This window comes from Bombina bombina, chromosome 4, assembly GCF_027579735.1.
Source record: "Bombina bombina isolate aBomBom1 chromosome 4, aBomBom1.pri, whole genome shotgun sequence".
Classification (NCBI taxonomy): domain Eukaryota; kingdom Metazoa; phylum Chordata; class Amphibia; order Anura; family Bombinatoridae; genus Bombina; species Bombina bombina.
Genome location: NC_069502.1, coordinates 484,268,012 through 484,289,196, shown reverse-complemented (window position 1 = coordinate 484,289,196; position 21,185 = coordinate 484,268,012). Strand labels below are relative to the sequence as shown.

General features: G+C 36.8%; 1 protein-coding gene across 1 annotated transcript in view; it reads left to right on the top strand.

Annotated features, from left to right (window-relative positions):
* The window catches only part of GCLC (glutamate-cysteine ligase catalytic subunit), a gene marked incomplete in the record, with an annotated part of 285,087 nt that overhangs the window by 36,743 nt on the left and 227,159 nt on the right, over positions 1-21,185 (top strand). The window contains 1 exon segment of the mRNA XM_053710384.1: positions 3,937-4,049. Within this exon segment, the coding sequence (XP_053566359.1) occupies positions 3,937-4,049 (113 nt within the window).

The following is a 21,185-nucleotide window of genomic DNA, read 5'->3' as shown; positions in this document are numbered from 1 at the left end:
CAAGGTAGGATGATCTTCAGGGGATTAGTGTTAGGTTTTTGTAAGGGGGGTTTGGGTTAGATTAGGGGTATGTGGGTGGTGGGTTTTAATGTTGGGGGGGGTTTGTATTTTTCATTTACAGGCAAAAGAGCTGAACTTTTGGGGGCATGCCCCCACAAATGGCCCTTTTAAGGGCTGGTAAGGTAAAAGAGCGTTGAACTTTATTTAATTTAGAATAGGGTAGGGCATTTTTTTATTTTGGGGGGGTTTGTATTTTATTAGGGGGCTTAGATTAGGTGTAAGTAGCTTAAAATTGTTGTAATATTTGTAAAATGTTTGTAACTTATTTTTTTATTTTCTGTAACTTAGCTTTTTTTATTTTTTGCACTTTAGTTAGTTTATGTAATTGTATTTAATTGTAGTTATTTGTAGGTAGTTTATTTAATTAATTTAATGATAGTGTAGTATTAGGTTTAATTGTAACTTAGGTTAGCATTTATTTTACAGGTAATTTTGTATTTCTTTTAGCTAGGTAGTTATTAAATAGTTAATAACTATTTAATAACTATTCTAACTAGCTAAAATAAATACAAAGTTAACTGTAAAATAAATATAAATCCTAAGATAGCTACAATGTAACTATTAGATATATTGTAGCTATCTTAGGGTTTATTTTACAGGTAAGTATTTAGTTTTAAATAGGAATAATTTATTAAAGTATAGTGTAGTGTTAGGTGTAATTGTAACTTAGGTTGGGATTTATTTTACAGGTAAATTTCTCTTTATTTTAGCTAGGTAAGCTATTAAATAGTTAATAACTATTTAATAGCTATTGTACCTAGTTAAAATAAATTGAAAGATGCCTGTAAAATAAAAATAAATCCTAAGATAGCTACAATATAATTATTATTTATATTGTAGCTATATTAGGGTTTATTTTAAAGGTAAGTATTTAGTTTTAAATAGGATTAATTTAGTTCATAATATAAATATTATTTAGATTTATTTAATTAATATTTAAGTTAGGGGGGCGTTAGGGTTAGTGTTAGACTTAGGTTTAGGGATTAATAAATTTATTACAGTGGCGGCGTCGTAGTGGGGGGCAGGATAGGGGTTAATAAATTTATTATAGGTGGCGACGGTGTAGGGGGGGCAGGATAGGGGTTACTAGGTATAATGTAGGTTGCGGCGGGTTCAGGGAGCGGCGGTTTAGGGGTTAAACTATTTAGTTGCGGCGAGGTGCGGGATCAGCAGGATAGGGGTTAATAATTTTATTATAGAGGGCGACGGTATAGGGGGGGCAGGATAGGGGTTACTAGGTATAATGTAGGTGGCGGTGGGCTCCGGGAGCGGCGGTTTAGGGGTTTAATACATTTATAAGAGTTGCGGCAGGGTCTAGGAGCGGCGGTTTAGGGGTTAATACATTTATCAGAGTTGCGGCAGGGTCTAGTAGCGGCGGTTTAGGGGTTAGTAACTTTATTGAGTTGCGGGAGGCTCCGGGGGCGCCGGTATAGGGGGTAGAACAGTGCAGTTTAGTGTGAGTGCTTAGTGACAGGCTAGCAATAAAGCTGGGAAAAAGCCGAAGAGCAGCGAGATCGGATGAGTGATAACTGTCACAGTCCGCTGCTCATCGCCCCGCGGCTTTTTTGACAGCTTTATTTGATAACTTAGGCGTATTTTTTCAGGTCCGCGGCGGCGAAGGTAGGCGAGCTTAGGCGGGCGTATTGGGCCGGCGAAGCCAGAAAGTAGACGGCTTGATAACTACCCCCCCTGTATCTGAATAATGAAAGTTTAATTCATTAATGAATAATGAAAGTTTAATTTTGAGTTTAGTGTCCTTCACTGTATTGTGGGAGGTGAGAGTTCGACCTTTCCACCCCCCCATGGTTTTGTGTCATATGCATTTGGTAATCACCTTATAGTCACCTGGGCTTGTAAGTTCTAAACTGAAAGAAGGGCTTTTAGCACTTTTCTATAGGAAAGCCAAAGTCCCATTTAAAGCCTAGCACCCTAAATGTCGCCTAGTACACGGGGGATTGCTATTCCTTAGCAATCACCTACTTTCCTTTGTGAAATGAAACCTGTCATTTGAAGATGGCATGAAACCTGTCATTTGAAGGAGGATAACTTGGTGTGTAATGTTTTATGCTGTCTATGGGGAATAAAGGTTTCTCTGGAGCAGCTGTTTTTGTGGCAGTCACATTAAAATGGAAGGGGCATGAGACACCTATTTTTAGAAAGAAGAGGCTCCCTTTCCATAATGAGGTCTGTTGTCCTATGTTTTTTTATATAGATTAAAATATGTGATCCTACCCTTTATAAACTTTCCTGGTGAATTTTGAAGTAGAAGATCAATAATGACGACCATTACCAATACCTTTCTAGAGATGTTTTACAAGTCCTTTCCAGTCAGTGTGATCTCCATCAGTAGTTCTTCAGATTAATATGCAATCTGTGACAACACCATATTTTTCTTTAAAACTGTATTTGCCAGTCTAAATGGACATAAAACCCAATCTTGCATGATTCAGATAGAGTATAACATTTTAAACAAACTTTCCAACGTACTTATTTCTCTTGGAATCCTTTGTTGAAAAGCAGGTAGGAAGGTGTAGGAGTGTGCATGTGACTGGAGCAATATATGGCATCAATTTTATAAATGTTATGCCTAGGTGGCAGCTGTGTTTCCCATCATGTACTGCTACAAAAATGTGCACGCTATAGAAAAAAAATGATAATGCCAGCATAAACAAGTCAGAAAATGAATTGCGTATTATGAAGCACGCCAAAATGGGTTGTTGCCCCCCCCCCAAGTAACCTGCAATGAAGGGGTATTGAAAATTTTGTTCTGGCATGTCTTCCTCACCAAGTAGGTCAATGGAAGGATACATCTGTACTGTTCTTCATAGTGAAGCAGCTAAGCAACAACACAACATCACACAATATTGGAATAACGCATGAATGTAAATCTGAAACCTCATGGGCAGTAACATATATAAAGGAAACATACCAACATATCTCTAATAATAATGTCACTAATAATTGTATAAGACACTGCAAGGTTGGTGAGGAATAGAATGTAATGTGGTATAGCTAGGTTTTTAATAAAATTCAATAATACTGCTGGAAAAGGTAAGTAATATAGATCCTATTGTTTACGGCCTTGATATGTTGCATAGAACAAAACCATATATTAAAACAATATATTCATAAACTGAAAATAAAATTAAAATAAAACTTGAACTTTTTTTTCTTTTTAAAATTTTCTATTTTAAAAAAACAAAACGCGAAAACATCTCCCCATGCATTTATTCTGCTTGTTATGCATTTTGCTGAGTAATTTTTAAAGGGACATGAAACCCTAATGTATGGTTCAGATTTTACATAAATTTTTAAACAACTTCCCATTTTACTTCTATCGTCTAATTTGCTTCATTTTCTTGGTATTATTTGTTGAGAAGCATATCTAGATAGGCTTAGTAGCTTGGAGTTTGCTGCTGATTGGTGGCTGAACTCGTATGCCTATTTTTATTGGCTTACAAATGTGTTCAGCTAACTCCCAGGAGTGCATTGCTGCTGCTTCTATAAAAGATACCAAGAAAATGAAGCAACAATGATAACAGAACTCAATTGGAAAGTTGTTTTAAAAATGTATAAAAAATCCCTTTTAGACAGCGGAGACTGTAGTAATGGAGGTAGACTCAGCCTTTATGACATAACAGGATTTTTGAGTGTTGTGTTTTTTTTTTTTTTTGTTTTTTTAAACTAAGTTTTACTTTGTTGATGAGCATAAAGGTGTCAGTTCTTTGAACACCATTTTTGTGCACCTACATTGAGAAACTATATTAAATTTATTTTACCTAGATTATGTGCTCTCTAATACCGAGGTGGTTTAATGGAAAGTATGTTAAACATTTTATATAAAAGCTTTTAATATTATGATTTTTTTTTTTTAAGGTGGAGTATATTCTGGTTTCTTTCGATCATGCTAATCAGAAAGCGCGCCTACTTCTCAGAGGGGAGGAGATGCTTGATACTCTTCAGGAAAGAGGTGAAAAAACTAACCCAAAGTAAGTTTTTCTTCTTTCTCCTTTCTCTGTATTTCAGATTTTACAGTTTTTCATGAATGTTTTTATTTTACTCCATTATCTATTCAGAAGGGTTTGTAAATTTTGATGGATCATGAAAATGATACCCTGCAATTCATATATTAAGGTTTTCATGCTCTACAATAAGTCAGTTCACCAAAGTAGATGGCTCTGTCCTTGGTACAAATAGACCACTGGTTTTCAAACTCGTCCTCAGACCTCCCCAACAGGCCAAGTTTTTAGGATTACATTGGATGAGAGCAGGTAAAATAACTAAGTTTACTAATCAGCTGATTATTTCACCTGTGCTCCAGTTCAGATATCCACAAAATGTGGCCTGTTAGGGAGGCCTGAGGACAGGTTTAAAAACCAGTGAAATAGACCAAACAGGTTTAAAAGAATACTGTGTTCTCTAATATATTTTCTTGTTCATAGAGCAGAGTGGTATAAAAACCGTATTGAATGTGGCTATAGTAGGGTGACCAAAGATTATTAATGCTTTTTTTTTCTGGTAAGAAAAATACTTTCACATTGGCTTCTTGGACCCTTTGAAACATATGTCCAACTGTAGAATATTGTTATAAATCACTTATCCCAAATAATGGGGGAACAAAGAAAATAAGTTAATGCATTTATATTGTGGTCACAGTTCCATGTAAGGAAAGCATTTCTAGCATCAGCTAGAAAAAGGTCTACTTAGTCTGCACAACGCTGCAAGTTCACTTAATGTATGTTACTTCTGAGCTGGGTGTAATTTGGCCATCAGGTTAGTCAGGATTTTTTTCGTGGTATTCCTTTGCTGTCCCCAGGCCTGTAGTGTATTGTGTGTAAATCTACATGTAAATGTTAGTGTTACCTCTTCTTTATATACTGTATGTGCTTCTGTAATTGGTTTATTGTAACTTTCTTTTACTTCTTAGCTGATGACAGTCCATAGCTTCATAACATGTGGGATATATTCCAGCCTATCAGGGGGAGGTCAAAAACCCTCAGAGTTTTAGCCCCTCCTCTCCCTCTCCAGTTTGTTATTGGCCTCTGAGGAGAGAGGTTATAGATTTCAGAGGTGCTCTACTATCAAGAGTTTATTATTTTTTTTTTTCATATGATTTGTGGGTTTAGACCTAGTTGGGACCCAGTACCGCTGGGCAACTTCACTCCAAGAAGAGTCAAGAAGACTGAGTGAAACAGGGATGAGGATTATCTCTGTTATGTGCTTTCCAGCTCCCTAGTGGGTAATCTACGAGCCATAACTGCCCTCAGACATGGCAGGGACCGTTCTCTAGCCTCCACCTGAGGGGTTACAGGTATATATCTGCAGTATCCTCTGCAGTACACTTACTTGCACTGGATGGGCTCTCTACTAGATCAGAAACCTAAGAAGATCTAAGGATCTTATATCTCAAGGAACTGTGTTTCAACCAGATCTCAGTTTGCTTAATTTGACAGTGTAAGGTAAAATGCTTAGATCTCAAGATTAGTGGTTTCTCTGACTCTGATATCTATACTTTGCGTTATGCAAGCAAGCCCAGTTAAGCAGAGAATTTTTCATAACATAGGGAAAGCTTTCTTTCTTTGGTGTCCTATTTGCGTTTTTTTCTTGGAAATCCTTTAAAATTCCCAGAATTATTCAGTTCCTCAGGATGGGACTAAATTAGAGCCTGACGGCTAGCTTTCTAAAGGGTTAGATATCAAATTTCTGTTTTGTTTCACAAAAAAGTTGGCTAAGTTGCCAGAGTTCAAACTTTTGTTTCAAGCCCTGTGAGAATGTGTCCTGTTGATAGAGCAATTTCTCCTCCTTGGAACTTGAAACTTTTTCCTTCTGTTCTGCAAGGTTCTCCCTTTTGAACCTATGCATATCATTCAGACTTTAAAATGTTGTCCTTGATGGTTGTTTTATTCCTGTTGACCAATTATGATTTTCTTCCACAGGTTGTATCTTCAGAAATTCTTAATCAGCAAATAGTTGTTCCTTTTTAGTGACCACAGCCCTTCTATTCCAAAAGGAAAGATTACAACTCTTACAACATCTAGGTTGTGAAGTAAATTTCTATATTCAGCGCCTACTAAAGACAGACAAACCTACAGATTTTTTTATTTTTTTTTTGTCCACTACTATGGTCCTGGAAGGGGTCCGAAAGCTACTGTGTTGACCCTGGCTCAAAGCACATTTGTAAGGCTTACTCTGTTGCAGAAAATCCACCACCGAAGAGATTAACTACTCACTCCACGAGAGAAGTATCTACTTCCTGGGCTTTCAAGGAAGATACCTCCTTGGAACAGATTTGTAAGGCCAGCAACTTGGTTCCCCTTCACACATCCAAATTTAGTCATTTAACATTTATGCTTCTTCTGGTACGGTTTTTGGCAGGAAAGTTCTTCAGGCCACAATGTCTGGCAAATAGGAACTGCCTATTTCTTTCATGTAATTAGCAAGAGTCCATGAGCTAGTGACGTATGGGATATACCTTCCTACCCAGGAGGGGCAAAGTTTCCCAAACCTCAAAAATGCCTATAAATACACCCCTCACCACACCCACAAATCAGTTTTACAAACTTTTTTCCTCCTATGGAGGTGGTGAAGTAAGTTTGTGCTAGATTCTACGTTGATTGCGCTCCGCAGCAGGTTGGAGCCCCGGTTTTCTCTCAGCGTGCAGTGAATGTCAGAGGGATGTGAGGAGAGCATTGCCTATATGAATTCAATGACTTCCTTCTACGGGGTCATTTTATAGGTTCTCTGTTATCGGTCGTAGAGATTCATCCTCTTACCTCCCTTTTCAGATCGACGATATACTCTTATATATACCCATTACCTCTACTGATTCTCGTTTCAGTACTGGTTTGGCTTTCTACTACTTGTAGATGAGTGTCCTGGGGTAAGTAAGTCTTATTTTCTGTGGACACTCTAAGCTATGGTTGGGCACTTTTTTAATAAAGTTCTAAATATATGTGTTCAAACATTTATTTGCCTTGACTCAGGATGTTCAACATTCCTTATTTCAGACAGTCCGTTTCATATTTGGGATAATGCATAATGAATAAATCAAATTTTTTTTCTTACCTTAAAATTTGACTTTTTCCCTGTGGGCTATTAGGCTCGCGGGGGCTGAAAATGCTTCATTTTATTGCGTCATTCTTGGCGCGGACTTTTTTGGCGCAAATTTTTTTTTTCTATTTCCGGCGTCATACGTGTCGCCGGAAGTTGCGTCATTTTTTTGACGTTTTTTATTTGCGCCAAAAGTGTCGGCGTTCCGGATGTGGCCGTCATTTTTGGCACAAAAAGCATTTAGGCGCCAAATAATGTGGGCGTCTCTTTTGGCGCTAAAAAATATGGGCGTCACTATTGTCTCCACATTATTTAAGTCTCATTATTTATTGCTTCTGGTCGCTAGAAGCTTGTTCACTGGCATTTTTTTCCCATTCCTGAAACTGTCATTTAAGGAATTTGATCAATTTTGTTTTATATGTTGTTTTTTCTATTACATATTGCAAGACTGTCTCCGTTTGTCCCTGAGTCAGAAGCCACTTCTGGAAAAATGCTTACATGAGTTTCAGTTCTACCAAAGCTCAAGTTATTTATTTTAAATTTTATAAATGTTTATCTTTAGCTATGGTTTGTAATAAGTTATTATGAAATACTTTTACATGCAGATTCCATTAGTATTATGCTTTAATACATTTCATTCTTAAAGTGCAAGAAATGTTTAGAAGATTTATAAGAAATATTTTTTCTCGATTAAAGGCTATGTCTGACTTCGTTCCTTCTAATACGATTTTTAGGTCTTTTTTCACTTCTTTTTTAATTATTGAAGTTTCAAATGACCAACAACATACTGATTTATCCTTCTCTGATGATGTTTTTTTCTCTTTCAGAATTCTCTTCCTCAGATATTGACACTAACAAATCTACTTTTTTATATAATTTTTTTATTATTAAAGTACAATTGTTCTTTGTTGAAGAGGTGTTGATTATTTTCGGATATTAAGGTAACTAGTTCTTTAAGACTAAGCTGACACTATTTCTGCCTTTTTATTTCTTCTGTGATTTCAGAGGTTTTTCTTTCCAATTCCCATACTAGGGGGAATGGAATAGGCATGAGAATATCTATTAATTTTTAAACTATATTCTTTTGTCAGCAGTTAATTCAATTTGGGAGGGTTCTCCAATTTATTGGAGCTATCTCTACTCCTACTAATTATGCTATTGTTTTTATATCAAAATAGTATTTATTTTCCTTTATAATAGTTGTATCTTATTTTTGGAAAAATATTTAGTTTCAGGTACTTTTCTTGGTCCTGTGATATTGCAATTGCTTCATTTTTTTCTGTTTACTTTAAGATCAAGTATCAGATCATGATTTATTTTAGCATTGTTAAGGGACCAACATTTACTAGGACTAGGTGCTGTTTGCATTTGTCTTGTTGTTTTGCATTTTGCAAGTCCTCCTGTTTTGATCTGGTCCTTTTAAAACTGGACTATCATGCTAATGATTTCATTTGTGTCTTCATTTTATTGAATATATTTGCAAATGAGGGTTAATCTATGTCTTTAGCTATTTTAGCTAGAAGAATTCCTGTGATTTTTAAAAAAAAAAAAAAGAAAATCCATATTTCTTTTGTTCTACTAAGATAATCAATTATAATTGGATTCAATTCTTAACTGTTACTATGGGCTTCAAGATTGGTTCTAAGACTAAAAACTTTAAGCTTATACTAGTTTGGTTGTTCTTATTAAGGAACGAATCCTGAGTTCTTTCCCAAGTAACATGTTTTTAATTGGGGTTTGAAATTAGCTCCCTAATGTTGCGATGCACGTGCCGTATTCCAGCTTGGCTGGTAAGGGGCAGGTTAAGACTTCTTTGAAATTTATTTGGTTCTATTTTGTCCAAATTTCTTTGATTTTATTCCAGTAAGGCTAACACTTTCTTTCAGTGTGTTTCTGTCCTATATATTTTGGATACTGTTGAGGCATGGCTGGGTACCCATGGGGTTCAAGCGCTGCTCAGACCTGGAATCTTCTGGGATTTTTATTCCATTTCCTTTTCTAGGAACTGGGTTTTGGAGTTTTATTCAAACTATTCTGCCTTTTTGTGGTCATTGATAGCATTATTTGTTTTCTTTAGATACAATAAATGCGTATTCTTCATTTTTCTGTTTTCATTCAGATTATTTCCTGAGGATTCGGATTCTCATATGTTTCACTTGCTCTTCAGGACATAGTTAGAGGATCTTTTTTCAAAAGCTCTTGATTCGTCACGCAAGGGTCACCTTTTTTTAGGTTTCCAGATGGTTTATGTCACTATCTTTGTCTCTATCAGACAAGGGACAATTTGTATTGGGTTCCGTCTGTCGGTACCTTTAGTCTCTATTATTTCCTTCAGTTGCTATATATGCATAGAAGTTTTAACAGCATTGGATTCAATTCCCTTTGCTCATTTTCAATGGAAAGATCCTTTCCAGCTTTTTATGAGTGTTGTTTTCTTCAAGAACATGGTTGGAGGATCAATTAACCAAAAAGTTTGTTGATTCCTCAGACAAGAGTAACCTTTTTTAGATTTCCGGATAGATTCAGTGTCCATGACTCTGTCTCTGTTGGACAGGAGACGTCTGAAATTGGTTTCGGTTTATCGAAACCTTCAGTCTCAATCATTCCCTTCGGTAGCCTTATGCATGGAAATTCTAGGTTCTTTTGACTGCTGCATTGGACGTGTTCCCCTTTGCTCATTTTCACATGCGACCTCTTCAGCTCTGTATGCTGAACCAGTGGTGCCGGGATTATACAAAGATATCTCATTTAATATCTTTAAAACTGATTGTTCGACACCCTCTGACGTGGTACAGACCACCATCGTTTAGTTAAGGGGGCTTCTTTTTTTTCTTCCAACCTGGACTGTGATCTCAACAGATGCAAGTCTGTCAGGTTGGGGAGCTGTATGGGGGTTTCTGACAGCACAAGGGGTTTGGGAAATCTCAGGAGGTGAGATTACCAATCAATATTTTGGAACTCCGTGCAATTTTCAGAAGCTCTTCAGTCATGGCCTCTTCTAAAGAGAGAATCGTTCATTTGTTTTCAGACAGACAATGTGACATCTGTGGCATATATCAATCATCAAGGAGGGACTCAGTCCTCTGGCTATGAAAGAAGTATCTCGAATACTGGTATGGGCGGAATCCAGCTCCTGTCTAATCCTCTGCGGTTCATATCCCAGGTATTGACAATTGGAAAGCGGATTATCTCAGTCGCCAAACGTTACATCCGGGCGAGTGGTCTCTTCACCCAGAGGTGTTTCTTCAGATTGTTCAAATGTGGGGACTTCCAGAAATAGATCTGATGGCTTCTCATCTAAACAAGAAACTTCCCAGGTATCTGTCCAGATCCAGGGATCCTCAGGCGGAAGCAGTGGATGCATTGTCACTTCCTTGGAAGTATCATCCTGCCTATATCTTTCCGCCTCTAGTTCTTCTCCCAAGAGTAATCTCCAAGATTCTGAAGGAATGCTCGTTTTTTCTGCTGGTGGCTCCAGCATGGTCTCACGGGTTTTGGTATACGGATCTTGTCCGCATGGCTTCTTGCCAACCGTGGACTCTTCCGTTAAGACCAGACCTTCTGTCACAAGGTCCTTTTTTACCATCAGGATCTCAAATCCTTAAATTTAAAGGTATGGAGATTGAACGCTTGATTCTTGGTCAAAGAGGTTTCTCTGACTCTGTGATTAATACTATGTTACAGGCTCGTAGATCTGTATCTAGGAAGATATATTATCGAGTCTGGAAGACTTACATTTCTTAGTGTCTTTCTCATCATTTTTCCTGGCATTCTTTTAGAATTCCGAGAATTTTTCAGTTTCTTCAGGATGGTTTGGATAAAGGTTTGTCTGCAAGTTCCTTGAAAGGACAAATCTCTGCTCTTTCTGTTCTTTTTCACAGAAGGATTGCTATTCTTCCTGATATTCATTGTTTTGTACAATCTTTGGTTCGTATAAAACCCGTTAAGTCAATCTCTCCTCCTTGGAGTTTGAATTTGGTTCTGGGGGCTCTTCAAGCTCTTCCGTTTGAACCTATGCATTTACTGGACATTAAATTACTTTCTTGGAAAGTTTTGTTTTCTTTTGGCCATCTCTTCTGCTAGAAGAGTTTCTGAATTATCTGCTCTTTCTTGTGAATCTCCTTTTCTGATTTTCCATCAGGATAAGGCGGTGTTGCGAACTTCTTTTAAATTTTTACCTAAGGTTGTGAATTCTAACAACATTAGTAGAGAAATTGTGGTTCCTTCATTATGTCCTAATCCTAAGAATTCTAAGGAGAGATCATTGCATTCTTTGGATGTATTATGTTGAAGCTACTAAGAATTTCTGAAAGACTTCTAGTCTATTTGTTATCTTTTCTGGTTCTAGGAAAGGTCAGAAGGCCTCTGCCATTTCTTTGGCATCTTGGTTGAAATCTTTAATTCATCATGCTTATGTCAAGTCGGGTAAATCTCCGCCTCAAAGGATTACAGCTCATTCTACTAGGTCAGTTTCTACTTCCTGGGCGTTTAGGAATGAAGCTTCGATTGATCAGATTTGCAAATCAGCAACTTGGTCTTCTTTGCATACTTTTACTAAATTCTACCATTTTGATGTGTATTCTTCTTCTGAAGCAGTTTTTGGTAGAAAAATACTTCAGGCAGCTGTTTCAGTTTGATTCTTCTGCTTATAATTTCAGTTTTTTTCATTATAAGATTTAAACTTTATTTTGGGTGTGGATTATTTTTCAGCGGAATTGGCTGTCTTTATTTTATCCCTCCCTCTCTAGTGACTCTTGCGTGAAAGATCCACATCTTGGGTAGTCATTATCCCATACGTCACTATCTCATGGACTCTTGCTAATTACATGAAAGAAAACATAATTTATGTAAGAACTTACCTGATAAATTCATTTCTTTCATATTAGCAAGAGTCCATGAGGCCCACCCTTTTTTGTGGTGGTTATGATTTTTTTGTATAAAGCACAATTATTCCAATTCCTTGTTTTTTATGCTTTCGCACTTTTTTCTTATCACCCCACTTCTTGGATATTCGTTAAACTGATTTGTGGGTGTGGTGAGGGGTGTATTTATAGGCATTTTGAGGTTTGGGAAACTTTGCCCCTCCTGGTAGGAATGTATATCCCATACGTCACTAGCTCATGGACTCTTGCTAATATGAAAGAAATGAATTTATCAGGTAAGTTCTTACATAAATTATGTTTTTTTTGTCCCACCCGTTAACATGGACTCTCAGCTTGGGTATTGTTTCCCACATGTTATGAAGCTATCAACTCTCATCAGCTAAGAAGGAAAACAGAATTAATACTTACTGATAAATTTATTTCCTTCGGGCTGATGAGTCCATAGCCCTCACCCTATTTTTGTATATGGGTGACAGTTCTCATTTTCACCTCGTAACCCTGCTTTCTGTTTTTCCTACCTTTTTTTTTTCTGTCTCTCTGCTCGGCCATATGTAAACTGGAGAGGGGTGGGAGGGGCTAAGTATAAATTCTGTTATTATAATGTTAGGAATAATATAATACCTTTTTTGTGGCCAATACATAATTTCTTTCTAATGGTTGTGAGAGTCCACAAGACAGTTACACTTGGGAATTACATCACATGACTACCAGGAGGCTTAAGCATCCCTCCTACTTCCCTTTCCCTTCCAGTAGATATTTGTCTTATCAAGGAGAGGGCAAGGGCAGAGGTGTGTAAGAAATAGTTTACTACTTCAATCAAGGTTTTTTTGTTTTTTTCCCTCAATGGACAGTTCCGAAAAGAGGGATACTGGGGAATGCAGAGTATTAGTTACAAGCAGACCACAGGATTATAAGGCAGTACCTTTTTCTCTTCCTGTCTGACTACAGTATGTAATTCCCCCTTTAGTTCCTGCACTGTTAGTTACAGCTAAGGACAAGGAATCACTGCAGTATGCTTTGGAGGGCAGTAAGGAGGTCTACCAGGCTGGGTGAGCACCTTTTTCACTGCGGACTTTGGGTGAGTAGTTTATCTAAGGTCCTGATGACACAATACTCCTTTTCAGGATTACCGCTTCAGTGAAGCTCTGTCAGCATGCTGTGAAACAGTTTTGACAGTGTAATGTGTGACAGCTGCTTTCAAACTCTTGACAGTGTGAGAGGTCCCTTGAGCTGGCTAGGTTTAATTCTATTGTATCTCTATACAGCAGTGTGTTTGGGTACTAGTTTAGTTATAGATTCAGGTACACATATATATTATTTATCAGTATTAATATGTAGCTGTTAGCTAGTGTTGCTTGTCAGTATATAATTGCTTACTGTGAAGTTTTTGTACTTTATCAAAATAATTAATGTTTAGTTACTATGATATTCAAGGTCCCTGACATAACTGCATGATTCCTATCATTATATTACTGGTATTAATATCCAAAAATATCCCCATGTTTGTCATACATGGTTCCAGTAAGTCTATTTTTATATAAACATTAGTGGGGTTCAACCTTGGTTAATGGTCAAATAGAGATACTGAGTTGTTTTTCAGAATATATTTACAAAATACATATTTCTCTGTTATAGCTTAGTGGCGAGTGCCATCTTCCGAGGGAAAAATATTCTAACTGCTAAATCTTAGCTTAACAAAAATGTTAATTAATCTGTCATTAGTGTTAGACACTAACCTTATCAGTTATGGTGGAGTTAAGCGTTTTCCATAAAATAAACACCCACAAAAGGGGAACAAGGGGGACACAAGCAGACGGCAAAAGGGGTCACACTTAGCGTGCATGATGACCACACCCTGTCCAGAGGAGATGGGAGACTAAGCTGAACAGATAGACAAGTCAGGATAATAGCAAGTGAGGGTCCAGGGGTAACCTGAGGGTCTTTTTACACTGAACCCCAGTGAAGGATCCCACAATGTTAAGTATGAAACAAACCTGTATGAAACAGTTGTGTTAATATGATTTATGCTCTTTATATTTAAAGGTTTATTATTGAATCGGGTGATTTAATCAATTCTGGTTTGCCCTTTATAGTCGCAAATATTTTTGTTTGTTAATTCCTGTTAACCTGGTCTTATCTGTCGACAATAATACTGGGTCAATCAGGAATCTGGTAATTAATATTATTTTCTTATGGTTTGCCAGGATTATTAGTTTACCTGATTCTTGCCAGCTATGCTGAGAATTTAAGTAACAAAAGCTTCTGTTTCTCTATTATACATGCAAGCTACTGCAAATAAAATCATTTAGTGATTGTTTTCATTACTTTTGACCTGATAATCATTAAATCATTTTAATGATGTATGCTTATTGATTTGCTTTATTCAAATATTGCTTATTATTTCCAATATTTCTTTTAATAAACTAAGTTTGTTTATTGATCTGGTCTCAGTTTAATTAATAGGCAAATCGGAACTAAAAGGATTCAGGTTTTATATATATTATCCTTTGCAAATGATCTAATTCAGAGTGTTATTAAATTGCACACATTGCTCCTGCAAAGTTGGTAACCACTATATTATATATATAATGATTTACATTATTAGAATGATGTAGAGGTTCCATAATATTTATTGTGTCTTAACACATATTACACTTTGCGGTTACACTACTGAAATAATAATAATAAAATGGATAATATTCACAACATTTTTTTATTTGGAGGCACTGCTGAGATACGAACTCAGGATCTCCTGTTTACCAAGACGTTATGAATATTACCTTTATCGATAAAAGTATATTTTTGATAGGAGTAATGCGTGTAATTTTTAATGACATACTTTCTTATTACTTGTTAAAGATAATAACAAAACCTGAATAATTTTGGTTGCTTTCAGTCTATTAATTATACTGACACCAGATGAATAAACAAAAATTAGCTTTATTAAAAGATTTTAATTGGAAAATAATCAGAAGTAATCAAAATATATACAGTGAAATAACCTATAATCCTATATTAATCAATTAAAGCAGTTACATAAGGAAAACAGAATTAACGCAGAAACTAAACTTTAAAGATAGTTAAATCATATTTTCAAAATAACACAAAAATTGGCTTGATGATAGGAACTAAATATTTGGTTATAACGCCTCTAAGGTAATTGCAGAGAATCAGGTAAATGTAATAATCATGACAAACCGTAAGATAATAATTTATCGCTCCTGATTCACCCGGCGTTATTGTTGACTAATAAGACCAGGTGGTAGGAATTATCAAAAGAAAAACACAAAGCTATAAAACAGTTAATTAATTTACCTGATTAAATAGACAAAGATATTTTAAATTTAAGGTGTAAATCTTAATGATATTAACATTTAAGGTGACTTAATTTCATACATCACCAAAGTAAATTAATTCCCCCTTTTCAAAAGGAATCAAGCGGTCAGGTCGTAGGTCTGTCCGAGTAGGTTAAACTAGCCTCAGCAGTTATAATCCAATAATCTCGGACCTCTGTAGTTGATTAGTAAATTACCAACTCTATATATGATGTGACCAGTAAGTTCCAAAATACTGGAAAAACACCCCCCTCCCATTGTGCTAGACCCTATATATCACCATTCTCTATTCTAGGAGGAGTCATCAATTATAATATTTTAATCATTAATTAACATAAAATTAATTAGATTAAATATTATTGTATGTGGCTCCGACATATAGGGTAAAAAATCAAGAAAAATACTTATTTTATTTATGTTTACCCCAACATTCCTAGATTGCAATCAAGGTTATAAATTGCACTTATTTACAGAAATAAGCGACTAGCTGGGGCCTAAGCAAGTAAACTACCTTGTTGTACTCGCTAACCATTTATCTTTTACCAACACAGCTCTAGTTTAAGCAAAGTCATCAGTCTTAGTCATAGTCACTTCACATTGTTCCTGAACCTGTGACATAAACCTGACACCACATAGTGCTTTTGAAGCATCATTTAAGAAAGGTTTACAAGGGCATAAATAATTATGATCTTTAAACTTTACACAAGTTTGGGAACCAAATATGGGCTAGATGTATGGGACTGATATTCCACCACCCTTGGGGTTTGGATTTGGACATGTATATTATTTTTCCAAGTACCCATGTTATGTACAACTTTTAATTGATAAATATCATTAAATGACATATGTGGCACCTTTATTAGAAAACAAAGTTCCATGTTTTTGGAATCAATGTAGAGTGGCAAAGCAGAACCAGCATCAAAAGCAATGTTTATTTGCATTTCATCAACATCCTTTCCATAAGCTCTTAAAGGGACAGTCTACACCAGAATTTGTATTGTTTTAAAAAGATAGATAATCTCTTTATTACCTATTCCCTAGTTTTGCATAACCAACACAGTTATATTTACTTTTTACCTCTGTGATTATCTTGTATCTAAGCCTCTGCAAACTGCCCCTTTATTTCAGTTCTTTTGACAGACTTGCAGTTTAGCCAATCAGTGCTGGCTCCCAGGTAACTTCACGTGCATGAGCACAGTGTTATCTATATGAAACACATGAACTAACACCCTCTAGTAGTGAAAAACTGTTAAAATGCAATCTGAAAAGGTGGCCTTAAAGGTCTAAGAAATTAGTATATGAACCTCCTAGGTTAAGCTTTCAACTAAGAATACTAAGAGAACAAAGCAAAATTGTTTAAAATTACATGCTCTATCTGAATCATGAAAGTTTATTTTGGACTAGACTGTCCCTTTAAAAGCATTGTTCTTATAGAGATACTGACTTGTTTTTCAGAATATATTTACAAAATACATATTTGTCTGTTTTATAGCTTAGTGACGAGTGCCATCTTCCGAGGGAAAAATATTCTAAAAAAATATTCTATCTGCTAAATTTTAGCTTATTAAAAAAAAATGTTAATTAATCTGTATTTAGTGTTAAATACATTTATGTGAACCTAACCTTATCAGTTGGGGTGGAGTTAAGTGTTTTCTATAAAATACACACTCATCCACAAAAGGGGACACAAGCAGACGGCAAAAGGGGCCACACTGAGCATGCATGATGACCACACCCTGTCCAGAGGAGATGGGAGGCTAAGCTGACCAGATAGACAAGTCATGATAATGGCAAGAGAGGGTCCAGGGGTAACCTAAGAGGGTCTTTTTACACTGAACCCCAGTAAAGGATCCCACAATGTTGATAAGTTTGAAACAAACCTATATGAAACAGTTGTGTTAATGATTTATGCTCTTTACATTTATATTCAAAGTTTTATTATTGAATCAGGTTAGTTAATCAATTCTGGTTTGCCCTTTATAGTCACAAATATTTTTGTTTGGTAATTCCTGTTAACCTGGTCTTATCTGTCAACAATAACACTGGGTCAATCAGGAATCTGGTAATATTAGTTTCTTATGGTGTGCCAGGATTATTAGTTTACCTGATTCTTGCCAGTTATGCTGAGAATTTAAGTAACAAAAGTTTCTCGGCTAGATTACGGTTTTGCGTTAGGCTTAAAAAGCAGCATTAGCCGGTCCTAACGCTGCTTTTTAACGCCCGCTGGTATTAAGAGTCTTGAAGGTACAGGCTCACCGCTCACTTTTTTGGCCAGACTTGGAAATACCGCAAATCCACTTACATAAATTGCGTATCCTCTTTTTTTTTCAATGGGACTTGCATGGCGGCGGTATTACGAGTCTGCCAAAAAGTGAGCGGTAGACCCTCTCCTGTCAAGACTGGTACCGCATTAGTAGTTAAGAGTTTTACACTACAACACCGTAGCATAAAACTCTTAACTAAAGTGCTAAAAAGTACACTTAGACCCATAAACTACCTATTAACCCCTTAACCGAGCCCCCCCCCCCCCCCCCCCCCCCGCATCGCAAACACAATTTTTTTTTAAACCCCTAATCTGCCGAACTGGACATCGCCACCACTATAATAAATATATTAACCCCTAAACAGACGCACTCCCGCCTCGCAAACATTAGTTAAATATTATTAACCCCTAATCTGCTGTTCCAACGTCGCTGCCACTATATTAAAGTTATTAACCCCTAAACCTAAGTCTAACCCTAAACCTAACACCCCCTAACTTAAATATAATTAAAAGAAATCGAAATAAAATTCCTATCATTAACTAAATTATTGCTATTTAAAACTAAATACTTACCTGTAAAATAAACCCTAAGCTAGCTACAATATAACTAATAGTTACATTGTAGCTAGCTTAGGGTTTATTTTTATTTTACAGGCAAGTTTGTATTTATTTTAACTAGGTAGAATAGTTACTAAATAGTTACTATTTAATAACTACCTAGCTAAAATAAATACAAAAGTACCTGTAAAATATAACCTAAGTTACACTACCACTACACTATAATTAAATTAATTCCCTAAATTAAATACAATTAAATAAAATTAGCTAAAGTACAAAAAAATCCAAACCCTAAATTAGAGAAAATAATAAATGAATTACAAGATTTTTAAACTAATTACACCTAATCTAATTCCACTAACAAAATAAAATAAGAGCCCCCCCAAAATAAAAAAAGCCCTACCCAACACTAAATTACAAATAGCCCTTAAAAGGGCCCTTTGCTGGGTATTGCCCCAAAGTAATCAGCTCAAACAAATCACCCCCCCAACATTAAAACCCACTACCCACACAACCAACCCTACTCTAAAACCCAACCAATACCCCCTTAAAAAAAAAAACTAACGCTAACCCCTTGAAGATCACCTTACCGGGAGAAGTCTTCATCCAACCGGGCCGAAGTCCTCAACGAAGCCGGGAAAAGACTTCATCCAAGCCGGGCGAAGTGGTCCTCCAGACGGGCAGAAGTCTTCATCCATCCGGCATGGAGCGGATCCATCTTCAAGACATCCGACACGGAGCATCCTCTTCATCCGACGGCTAACAATGAATGATGGTTCCGTAAGATGACGTCCTTTCAATTCCGATTGGCTGATAGAATTCTTTCAGCCAATAGGATTTTTTCTACCTTAATTCCGATTGGCTGATAGAATTCTATCAGCCAATAGGAATTGAAGGGACACCATCTTGGATGGCGTCATTTTAAAGGAACCTTCATTCTGTGTTTAGCCGTCGTTTGAAAGATGATGCTCCGCGTCGGATGTCTTGAAGATGGACCCGCTCCGCGCCGGATGGATGAAGATAGAAGATGCCGTCTGGATGGACCACTTCGCCCGGTTTGGATGTTCCGATCAGCCAATAGAATGCGAGCTCAATCTGATTGGATCAGCCAATCGGATTGAACTTGATTCTGATTGGCTGATTCCATCAGCCAATCAGAATATTCCTACCTTAATTCCGATTGGCTGATAAAATCCTATCAGCCAATCGGAAATAGAGGGACGCCATCTTGGATGACGTCCCTTAAAGGAACCGTCATTCGTCGTTAGTCCGTCGGGCCAGCAGAATGTTCCGCGTCGGAGGTCTGCAAGATGGATCCGGAAGAAAGAAGATTGAAGATGCCGTTGATAGAAGACTTCATCCGGATCATGGACCTCTTCAGCTCCCGCTTGGATGAAGACTTCATCCGGATCATGGACCTCTTCAGCCCCCCGCTTGGGCTTGGATCAGGACATCGGAGGAGCTCTTCAGGACGGATCGGTGAACCTGGTATGGTGAAGATAAGGTAGGAAGATCTTCAGGGGCTTAGTGTTAGGTTTATTTAAGGGGGGGTTTGGGTTAGATTAGGGGTATGTGGGTGGTGGGTTGTAATGTTGGGGGGGGGTATTGTATGTTTTTTTTACAGGCAAAAGAGCTGTATTTCTTGGGGCATGCCCCGCAAAGGGCCCTGTTCAGGGCTGGTAAGGTAAAAGAGCTTTGAACTTTAGTTATTTAGAATAGGGTAGGGCATTTTTTTTATTTTGGGGGGCTTTGTTATTTTATTAGGGGGCTTAGAGTAGGTGTAATTAGTTTAAAATTGTTGTAATATTTTTCTTATGTTTGTAAATATTTTTTTATTTTTTGTACTTTAGCAAGTTTATTTAATTGTATTTATTTGTAGGAATTGTATTTAATTAATTTATTGATAGTGTAGTGTTAGGTTAATTGTAGGTAGTTTATTTAATTAATTTATTGATAGTATAGTGTTAGGTTTAATTGTAACTTAGGTTAGGATTTCTTTTACAGGTAAATTTGTAATTATTTTAACTAATTTAGCTATTGTACCTGGTTAAAATAAATACAAAGTTACCTGTAAAATAAATATTAATCCTAAAATAGCTATAATATAATTATAATTTATATTGTAGCTATATTAGGATTTATTTTACAGGTAAGTATTTAGCTTTAATTAGGAATAATTTATTTAATAAGAGTTAATTCATTTCGTTGGATTAAAATTATATTTAATTTAGGGGGGTGTTAGTGTTAGGGTTAGACTTAGCTTTAGGGGTTAATACATTTATTAGAATAGCGGTGAGCTCCGGTCGGCAGATTAGGGGTTAATAAGTGTAGGCAGGTGGAGGCGACGTTGAGGGGGGCAAATTAGGGGTTAATAAATATAATACAGGGGTCGGCGGTGTTAGGGGCAGCAGATTAGGGGTACATAAGGATAACGTAGGTGGCGGCGCTTTGCGGTCGGCAGATGAGGGGTTAATAAGTGTAGGTAGATGGAGGCGACGTTGTGGGGGGCAGGTTAGGGGTTAATAAATATAATACAGGGGTCGGCGGTGTTAGGGGCAGCAGATTAGGGGTACATAAGGATAACGTAGGTGGCGGTCGGCAGATTAGGGGTTAAAAAAAATATTCGAGTGTCGGCGATGTGGGGGGACCTCGGTTTAGGGGTACATAGGTAGTTTATGGGTGTTAGTGTACTTTAGAGCACAGTAGTTAAGAGCTTTATAAACCGGCGTTAGCCAGAAAGCTCTTAACTACTGACTTTTTTCCTGCGGCTGGAGTTTTGTCACTTCAGAAACAACTCTAAATACCGGAGTTAGAAAAATCCCATTGAAAAGATAGGATACGCAATTGACGTAAGGGGATCTGCGGTATGGAAAAGTCGCGGCTAACAAGGGAGCGTTAGACCCTATTTTGAGTGACTCCAAATACCGGCGGTAGCCTAAAACCAGCGTTAGGAGCCTCTAACGCTGGTTTTCACGGCTAACGCCAAACTCTAAATCTAGGCCTTAGTATTCTCATGTGTTCAAAGAGCAGCAATGC